This window comes from Pterocles gutturalis, unplaced genomic scaffold, assembly GCF_000699245.1.
Source record: "Pterocles gutturalis isolate BGI_N339 unplaced genomic scaffold, ASM69924v1 scaffold37166, whole genome shotgun sequence".
Taxonomy (NCBI): Eukaryota; Metazoa; Chordata; class Aves; order Pterocliformes; family Pteroclidae; genus Pterocles; species Pterocles gutturalis.
Window position 1 is genome coordinate 8,877 of NW_010106836.1, and position 10,476 is coordinate 19,352.

A 10,476-nucleotide genomic window follows, 5' to 3' on the forward strand; every position below is an offset into this window, starting at 1 on the left:
AGTAGGACTGTCACAATAAGGGATTAAATTATATACTTAGTGAATAAAAGATGATTTGACATTTTCATTTTGATGCATAATTTATGTAAAAAATGTTCCAGAACAATTTAAACTGTGCTTGGAAATGACCACTCCTAATAGTTTGAGTCCATTGTTGGATATTGTAATTCAGTTGTCTGAGAAAGCTCTAGTAGCTTTAAAAACTTTATGCTATAAATTAGTTTGGGATTTTAGTATATTGTGTGATCTGCATATTGCTCGTATATAAAAATGTATTACCTTTGTTTAATCAGGATGAACATATATTTAAAATGGAGTATGACAGCATGTGATTTTTGTAAACTCTTCAGTGTCGTGTTGATGGCTACGTACTGTGGTGGTTCAGAATGAAACCCATCGTGACTTGTGCAGCCAGCTGCGACAAATAAACACGTTTTACTGCCTACTATCATAGTATGTTTACAACACAGTAGACTGGCTGTCATCAGAGAAGCTTGGTGGAAAACTTTCTGGTGAAATTATGTAATTGCTAATGTGGTGAGAATTATTTTGGTAGTTTTATTTCTCATAAACTTGTGTCCTTTCGTCTGATTGCTTGAAACAGGTTTCTAACTGTATTTTACGCCTAAATTAGTTACAAAACAATGTCTGAAGTAGGGGCTGCCAGTTTTTTAAGACCACCTTTTTATGTCCTCTAAATGAACCAAGACAAACTGATCAGGACCTTGCCCTCACCCAAGATTCCTTGAAAACCGCACGGCAGTGAATTGCAGTGATGTGACTGCTGTACTTTGCTGGTGGGTTTGGATGCACACCAAGGTTTTGGGGGAGGTTGTTACTGTTCCTGCCTACAGAGCCAGCGGGCTGAGTTGTACTGCTGGTGTTGGTGTAATTCCTGTGCTGCTGGCTGAAGATCTGCCTCTGCCGTAGGTGGTGTGAAGTGGTGGGTGCCTGGAGCCTCCTTGATGTCAGCTGGCACTTGAGGGTGCTTAGCGCTTTACAGGGCAGCACGTGCGCCTGTTGAGTCACGAGCAGGAGGCTGTGGAGATCAGGCACGCGTCGTGTTCTCGTTGCGATTCCCCTATGCTGTGGAGCAGGTGAGCAAGTCGATTGGTTGATGGATGCGAGTTGGTGCTTGATAATCTTTTGTCACTGAACTAAACATCAGTCGTTACTATGCAGGGCAGTCTGGTGTTGCAAATGCATCTTTCATCCTGCAGGGAGTTCCTGCCCAGAGGCTCGCTTTTGCTGATCAGAAGGGGTACGACTTTTTTCCCAGCACCTCCCTTTGCTAGCGAAGAGCTACCAAGCACTTGCCGGGTTATGTGCTGTAAAGTATACCTTTTGTAACCAGCCTATTGCTGAACTGCTTTTTTTCGAGTTATTACGGTTTGCTCTTCCACAGGTCTCTTTGTTCAAGAGGAGCTTCTTGACTATTGGCCTATTCTTTTTCTGAGCCGTGTCTGTATGCTGCCCCAGTCTGACAGTGTTACTAACTTTGATGGGCGTGAATCCAGTGTGTCACAGCACTCTGGCTAGTCTTTCAGAGTAGTAATTCACTTCGGACTTTCTTCAAAATAGGGTGCCAAAGGTACCTCCCAAGGAAATTGTGTAGTTGGCAGGAGGGTGTTACACAGGTAATCTCCGGGTAACGTCTGTGTAGCAGTGAGTTAAGGCATTGTGCATGTACATTTTTAGCATAATGCTGTGCTAACTCTTGTGTTGATCCCGTACATGCATTGTAAGCATAGCAGAAGTCAGTAATTCCTGAAGGAGTTAATGGTGGTGAGATTGTTCAGGGCACAGGGCAGGTGAGCCGTAGCCTGGCTCTCACAGGGGGAATTTTCTTGCATGTAATTTACATCCGGCAAGAAACAGCAGTAATTGGCTGTTAGCTATTTACACTGAAGAAAAGACAGAGGGACCTAAATGGCTAAATGCTTTTTGAGTTGAGTGAGAGACCTTTCTTGGAGAGCTTGTTCTTGCGAACTGAAATAGCGTTCATGTGGTTGCATTATTGGTGGCAGTTATGTTTCCTAGGTGAAAGGAAGCAGTCCTCTTCTTCCAGTTACTGTTCACAACAAGTGAAAATGGAGTCACATTCCAGGGTATGGTCATTAAGCACTTGTATAGAAGTTATGTGGCCATGTGTTGGCCACAGCTTGGAGATGAATCTGCCTAGACTTTTGCCTCACTGATTTTATGTGGGCAAAGATACATGTCTAGGTAAAAAAAACACTCAACTTAGCCAGACAGAGCAGAAATAAAGGTTCTCCTCCTTCCTGATCTGCTTCTGTGAGCAAGTCCTTTCTTCTAGCAAACTGAATAATGCTCTTAGTGGTAGGGTTCTGCTCATTTCTTTTGGTCTCTAGGAAGTCCTTTCTGTCCCCTCTGCCTTTTAGCTGTTTGCTCTGTGGCTTCCTTGTTGTCTCCAAATAACCTGCAGGCTCCAATGTCCTTGTCATGGCTGTTTTGCCTGACCTCCACTGAAGAAGCAATCTCTTGCCATCTTCTAAGGAATCCGTCTCCTCTCATTGCTGTATGGGAATGTATTGCTGCATACCAAGGGCTGAAATAAAATGAGTGCAGCCTGTGAGTTCCTAATGGAAAATGGGGACTAGGCAGTCCACCAGTCTGGTGTGGGAGGAAGAGTGTTATTTAGCAAGTGAACGTTTTTCTGGTACAGTTTTTGTAGCAGGACTGTCTGGCTCTTATTAAAAGTTACTGAGGAGTGTGGTTTTGATGGACTTCTCACTCTTGAGCACCACTGCCATAAAGCAAAACAACCAAATTTATTGTAAGTATTTTACTATAAACAGAGTGATAGTGTGAGCTAACACTAACTCTCTGTGTATCAGCAGGCCTTGCAGAGTGATGTGGAGGGTTAAAAATGTTTTCTGTTGCTTTTTGACCATAAGAAAGTAGGCTGTCTGCTTGTAGTTTTCTTTACCTCTCTTTGTGTTAGAAACTTGTTTTTTATTGCTTGTGTGATATATTTGCCTGATGCTTTCTTCCAAGGAGGTGGCCGTTGTTGAGCAGTTTATCTAGGAGGAGATTCTAGTCATCTTCTTGTCCTTGCTCCTGCAGCTTCCTGCAAATAACACAACAGAGAATGGACTTTACTCCTACTGTTCCACCAGCCAAAATAAATCCCACAGGATTTAAAGGACATGTAGACTTGTAGCATGCACTAGCTTTCAGGACTAGGCTTGCAGCATGCTGAGCACCCAGGGCTTTCCTTGGCACCACCCAGAACCAAGGCAGTGTCTGTACTTTGTGCATCAGTTTTGAAAAGCAGGAGGAACCTGTGGGGTAGCCAGTGGGACTGCTCATGAAATTTTAAAGGCAGAAGTAGCCTGTGGTGGGCATGCTGCAGGCAAAGGAGTCAGTAAGGACACCGAGTGACTTTTTTTTAAATGTGTTAGGTTTGAAATAGTTAACTTGTTCTTTATAACAGCATTAGGGAAGTATGATGGCACGTGGGAAACTAGCTGTTGAAGGCAACAGGGGAGACTAGCACTTTCAGATGCTGTTAGTATAATGTTGAGGTTTCCTGGCATACACCTACACAATGCATGGAAACAGTAGCATTCAGGAGAGCCAGTATGCTTCGGTTTCCCTTAGCTAGGCAGAGGTGCTTCTGAAGTCCTGAGTCTGCCAGGCTTAGTCCCTGAGCTGTGGTTCAGGCTTAGGTGCCCATGTGAGATTAATACTCCTAAATTCTCCTTTGGGTGTCATAAACCATGTGAATTCCTTGAAATGGGTTGAGAAGTAAGCAGTGGCTTTAGTAACCTTAACTTTGTTCTGTTCTGTAGGAAAGCTTAGTGGTTCCCTCCTTTCCTTGAAGGAGTTTATAGATGCATCTCTCACCTTTTGTTTGGGGAGCAGTGATCTGTGTGTGCAGGAAGAGACACGGTGCTCTTGGGGCCAGAGAGCACGCACAAAGGTGGGGATGACTGCCAGAGTTAGGTGAGCCCTCCTCCAGGAGGAAGGGTTTACTGACTTACCTAGCCACTCTAATTGTATTACCCAGTGCAAAATACGTGGACAGCAGAAGAGCTGGTGCTGTCACGGTGTGGCAGGTACGTTCTGACCACATTGTTCAGGTTTGGCTTCTCAAGAAAATCAGAGGACAGAGCTTGTACTGGTAGATCCCAAGTGTGCTGGAGTCCATGATGGCATCAGGTGACAGAAATCCGGGTCTGCTGAGGTGGTGGCAATTCTAGGTGGGTTCAGTCTCAGGGGTTTACTTGCTGTAGGAGTAGTCCTGATGAAAATGTGATGTCTTTATGCCTTTCAAGTGCCTGCTAAGTTAGGTACCCAAATGCTTTGATGATCTGGAGTTTATAATTGAAGTGAGTTTCATTGTCATTTTATGGTTCAGAAAACTGAGGTGTAGTGTTCATGGTGTGACTTGAATCTGATTCTTTCCCTCATTCAGATATTCTAAATTTGACCCCAAGGTAAATCTCTTCTCGTATGTGTTGGTGTATCATATAATTGTAGAATGGTTTGGGTTGGAAGGGACCTTAAAAGGCCGTCTAGTCCAAACTCCCCTGCAATCTACTCCCAATGCTCTACTGGGTGGAAGAGAAGGTATTCCAGGCATTAATTATCCATCCTGGAAGAGAAGATAATTGTCACTGGCTCCCTAAATACTTGGGCAACAAACCAATTCTAAGCATGTAGAACTACACTTTTGGGGATGATATGCTGTTTGGATAAATGAATGCATAAAAGATGTTGCTGATGATTGATCCTCTGCTTAAATAGTGAATGATCTTGAAATTTTTGTAAGTGCATGGTAAATAACTTCATCTTTTCTTTTTAGTTGATGTCCATCAGTGTATTAGGTGTTTCTGCTTGGATGAGAGACTACCTGAATAATGTTCTCACTTTAACTGCAGAAACAAGGTAAAGCTTTCCTTAAACCTATTAGTCTGTGTGGGTGTTTTATTGTGGTGTATGTCATTCATTTTGTATGGCAAGTTTCCTAATTAGGATTTCTAGAATTAAGAAGCCTTAAGTTGAGCTAATTATTGTTTTGTTGAAAGGTGTATTTTTGCAACCATTTCTGACATCAGTTGAAATTAGTGAAGGGGAAAGATGAATTCAATCTTGTTTTATTCCTGTGCCTTTCTCTTCTGACAGGGATCAATTTTTGGCCCTTTGCCAACATGCAACTGTATTATATTACTGTTTAGTTTTGAATACTTTATTCAGTCCAGAGATTTAGGAATGCTGTTAGTTTTATTGCAGCAGTGCTTATGAGCCTCAGTGATGGAACAGGGCCTCATTGTGCTACATGCTGTGCAAGTGCAGGACAGGCAGATTGCCTTTGCCCCAAAGAGATTTCAGATGTTGCATTATTTTCTGGTACCCAAATGCAGCATTTGACTTTGAAACCATGTAGAAGAGATTTCTGTGAAATTTGTAATTTGCTGCAAATAACATCTGCTAATCTACTGTTTTTGTTTTAATGGCTGTATTACATTTTTCTTCTGTATTGTTTTTCTGTGATTGTGCTTTTTTTGATTATGGTTCTGATCGGTTTTAGGGTGGAGGAGGCTGTCATTTTGACTTACTTCCCTGTGGTCCACCCGGTCATGATTGCAGTCTGCTGTTTCCTCATCATAGTTGGAATGCTGGGCTACTGTGGAACAGTGAAAAGGAATCTCTTGCTCCTTGTCTGGGTATGTTTCATAATCTCTAAAGCCAGATAGCTTATGCTTCACTTCAGCAGTGTAAGAAAAGTTTTAATCCACAGGCACTAGATAAATACTGATCATTTTTTATTAGCGTGTTGAGTTATTATATTGATGAGGAATTGTAATTGCAAAGCACGCAGTAGGAAAGAATTTATTGCCTAGACTGCATTATGCTGTGACTGAAAGACAACTAGTGTGTCTTTGCAAAAATCCACCTCATTTAGTAGAGAAGTTGCTGAACGGAAAGATAACTCAAACTCTTAAGTACTAGTAATTCCAGGAACGTGAGTCTGAGTGCTCTGAAATAAACCCTTATACTACCCTTTTTACTCTTGGCTGTGCAATAGCTAAATAACCTAGACTTTTCTTTATCCTCGCAGTTGATTGTATGTGTAAAGTAATAGCATTTGGAGTTAATGAAAGTTAATTCTGAGTACATTCAAGAAGGTTTGCCTTGGATGTGGAATTTTGCAGTTGCATTTGGTTGTGAGGAAGTTTAGAAATAAATTCCAAGTACACCGCTTTTTCCTTTTTTTGGAGGCCATATAACTGAGCCAACAGCAGCTGAAAAGCAATGCTCTCCTGCACAAAGCTCTGTGTACAATTTAGCTGTGATGAGGCTTCAGCTGTCAAGGGAGCCAAATGCTTTTTCTTCATCCGGAAGTCAATGAGTTTGTGGAAAAAAACCACAAACAAACCCCATAAAACTTGCATAAATTTTAAAGGTTTAGAGTTTAAAAATACTTAGACCATTGGCAACACTGAGATCAAGGAGTGCCATGTACTTGTATGCTTCTTAGAAGTCTAGCTGGTAGCCCTTTGCAGAGTTGGGCTTTGTTTTTTAACGTCAGCAGGATTCCAAGCAGCCTGTAAGCCCAAGAGAGTGGGAGCAATGGATGTGACAGAGGTGTATCAGACTTGATTACCGTAATAGCAGTAGGAGAAAGTGAACAGGTAAAATCCTTCAGCTCTTGAGAATATCCAGGTGTCTTATACAAGTAGAGTTGGGCTCCTGCTGTTTTTTCACTGCAATGTGTGTTGGGTTCTCCCAAAGTGCATACGGTTGCATTTTCTTGTGGATTTTTGTGGGCTTGAGGACATGATAGGTGGACCTCGCAAATTGTACACAAAATGACAAAAAACATTGTGAAAAGTTGGCTGAGATTTATGCAACCTTTGCTTTTATCTAATAGGAAATATTCTAACTGCAGCTAACACAGTCGGGAAACTACTGGGGTTTTGTATTAAAATGTCTCCCTTAATTGAGAAGGTTGGAGTAAGCTTTAATTGAGATTTCCAGCTGAAGGTCTGCAGCAGGAGTGTTACTCAATTGCAAGAGGGGAAATGCTGTTTCTCATTTTGCATATTTGTTAAGCCTGTATACAATATGAAGATTGTTCCTTCAAAGCTATATAGTTAGGAAGATATCTAATTTAAATCTGAATACTTCATAGTAATATAATGGTCATGCATTTTTTATTTCTAGATCTTAACTTGGCAACATTAGAGTTAATGGGAACAAGTTCTAAGACAAATGTTACTTAGTTGTGAGCACTTGCATAAAAAGAATCGATTAATGTAATTTCATACCATGTAATTATTTATCTAGTAATCTTTCTTACATACTGCAAAAGGGCTTTGTATGTATTTTTAATTTATATAAATAGTGACAGTATTAAAAGATGGTAAACTTATTACGCCCTTAGCTTTTATGGTAAAGTTATAAGATTATTTTCATAAAGTGATTTTTAATTTTATGATGGCAATACATTTTTAATGTGAATTAAGATTAAAAGACAAAAGCAGCTATATGATGTAGATGAATGCTACGTAATAGTTAAAAAGTTATCATTTATAAGGCTTGAAAAAATCATAACTAATTAAACAGAAAATGAAGTTAAAAGTGGTTTTTGCTTTCGGTTTATTTAAACTGCCAGTGAAAAGAAGAAGTCATAATACCATCTGGAAATAAATTATTTAAAGTGTGTTTAGCCAGTCAAATGATACTAAATCAAAACAAGACATTTCTATCATCTTAAGTTGCAATGTTTCATTTTCAGGAGCCTGAGAATTTGCTTACAAAGCAAACTGATAAGAAAAACTAAATGATATCTTTCTAAGTATGTTATTGTCTTTGATTAATTGTTAAATGAATGCAGTCGTGTTATACCACAGAAGCATGCAGACGTAAGTCAGTGCTTCATTCATCAAACTAATCAGAAAAGTGATGGACCAACAAAGCGAGCTTTTGTACAGCTAGATGAACTAAAAGAAAAGAATCTTCATGTAAAACATTAAGAACCTCTTCAATCATGCTTTTAATCTTCTTTTTGAAGTACATGAACAGCTGTAATGATGGCATGCAGAGATATTTGGTTACAAATCTTGACGTTCCTGGCAGCATGCTAATTGCTAGTGCTAATGTTGTTAATTGAATTGGATTTTTTGAAAATCTAATAAAGCATAAGGACCATAAAATATATAAATTATGGTGTTAGATATTTTTAGTACAACTGAATACATAAATATTTTCGTTTGTTTTTGAAATATTATCTTGCAATTAAGTGCTTGAAACCTTCCCAGCTTCACATGGCGCATAAATACAAATGGAACTAATGTTTACTCAGCTTAATAGTAAGAAAATATAACACCTCAGTCTTCTGAAGTGCATGTTCTGGATTATTTGTAAAACCAGCATTTTAAAGCTATGATCATTTAATTTTAATTGCTTCTAGGAGTACCTAGTCCTGAAGGCTAGTTGGTATAAAGAGCTCATGTGTGCCTTAAATTCTATAATATAATTTTGTTGTGTGTTGCGAATGGCCAACAGCCTCATGTACAAGTGAACGCTTCAGTTGTGGAAGATTTCTTCAAAGTTGTTGTGAGGTTATCTTGCTTTACTTTGACAATTTAGGTATTGGGATGAATTCTCTAAGACAGGTAGATTTATAGTCCATGTTATAAATGACTTTTTTTTTCTCCAGTGGAGTATTTAACACCCACAGTATTCGCAGTACTAATCCTGTGGAGCAAAGTTTGACAAATTTTTAAAAAATACAATAAAGACTAAACACTTTTCATTGTGTGACCCTTTAGTAAAAGAAAATAGATGTAATATTAAGTACAATGATCATTTTGATTTAGAACTATAACAACATGTATATTTCTTAGTCCTTGGGTTTTAAATATAGTTGTAGAGTTAGCGATGGTGCGAAGAGAGTGCCTGAGAATTGTTACATGTTGTACGTTGAGTGTTGAGACTCTCACGCTTGGCTTCTGCCTCGTGTTCTGCTGCAGCTGGGGTCACCTCTCGCATGTTTCTGTTGTGGCACGGTCTGGTCCCTTTCCAACTGCTTGACGTGTGGTGCCAGGTTCTCCACATGCAGTCCTGTTGTGCCACCCATGACATATGCCCCATCTCAGGGGAAGGAGAGCCAAGAGGTTTCTTACATAGAGGCAAGAGAAACAGGATATCTTCTGAGGGCATGATTTCTGGAGAATGTGATGTACCTTTAGCTTGAAATGAGTTTCTAGGATTCCTGCTTGCTCTTCTTCCCTGCTTAATGCAAGATAAAGTATAGTGAGAAGATGTTAGTTAGAGATTTAGAATGGAGCCAAGCTCAATTATAACAGATTTTTTAAAAAGGACCAAAAAAAAAAATCACATTTGGACCTTAAGTGTGATTTTTCTTTTGCAAGTGCTCTATTTACTAAATTGATACAGTTGTGTTGCCTATCAGTGTATAACGCTGTAACATGAATTCTTCAGTCCTTCCAGTTTCTTTTAAAATAATTTATGATTCACTTAGAAATTAGTCTTATAGTTTAAGTCAAATGAAACCCTTCTTCTGTATTTTCTTAAAAATCTGTAGTGAAGATTTTTCAGAGATACAGAAGAAATTCAATCCCTAACTGTAGTTTGTATCTAGAAAATTGCCTTTAGAAATAATTCCTTTTCTAAAATAAAACTATGTTGAGCAAGTAAGTTGTAAGTTTGCAGTCATTTTCTTCTAAGTAGAAAGCTGTTTAACAGGCAAATTCAATGTATCTGGCAATGCAAAAATATACCAACTTAAATAATTTCAGTGGTTCCATCTATACACTTAAAAAATTGTACAGCTTTAGAAAGAGTATTGAGCCAAAGCAGCAGACGTAGACTTTAATATTCTATTTAATATTCTTCTTTCCTGTTACTTTTATTGTAAGCTTTCCTTAAGAGCATTCTAGTTTAGAGAGGGATGCCTTACAAAACCAGAAACACGGTGTTTTGACTCCTGTTGTCACCAGCGTGTTAACTAAACCTCCGTAAGTGTAGCTTTGAGTGAGGTTCATTGAATGTCCTTCTGCTCAGCTTGGTGTGGGAGGGCAGTGTTGTTACAACTGTGGAATATGGTTACACCAAAAATGCTAATTTATTAATGAGTTGTTTTGTTGCTGATTCAGTGGCAGGCTGGTCAAGCAGGAGAATGTTGGCAAGTTGTGCACTAGTATTTTTAGGAGGGAGCTGAGGAAAGCCATGTTGCTTGTGGGAGAGAAGTTTGGGAGTGAAATGGAGATCCTGGCTCATTTTTTACTTAGAGAAGTAGGTTGTGATGCCAGCCTGAATGGGAAGATCTGGATTACTCCAAGTCACTGACTGGAATGTATAAAAGGTCCGGGGATGAGAAACTAGAGTCCAGGTTTTATAGTGCTTGTTAGTGTTTTTCAAACAAGATCCTCTAACTTATTTTTTTCAAATCCAGAAGCATCCTTTGCCTCTGCTCTTCCG

At 39.3% G+C, this 10,476-nt stretch overlaps 1 protein-coding gene across 1 annotated transcript in view; it reads left to right on the forward strand.

Annotated features, from left to right (window-relative positions):
• Positions 1 to 4,834: 4,834 nt before the first annotated feature.
• The window catches only part of TSPAN12 (tetraspanin 12), a 30,977-nt gene continuing 25,335 nt past the window's right edge, over positions 4,835 to 10,476 (forward strand). The window contains exons 1-2 of the mRNA XM_010087910.1: positions 4,835 to 4,914; positions 5,558 to 5,693. Of these exons, the coding sequence (XP_010086212.1) occupies positions 4,835 to 4,914; positions 5,558 to 5,693 (216 nt within the window). The remainder of the gene's footprint in view (positions 4,915 to 5,557; positions 5,694 to 10,476) is intronic.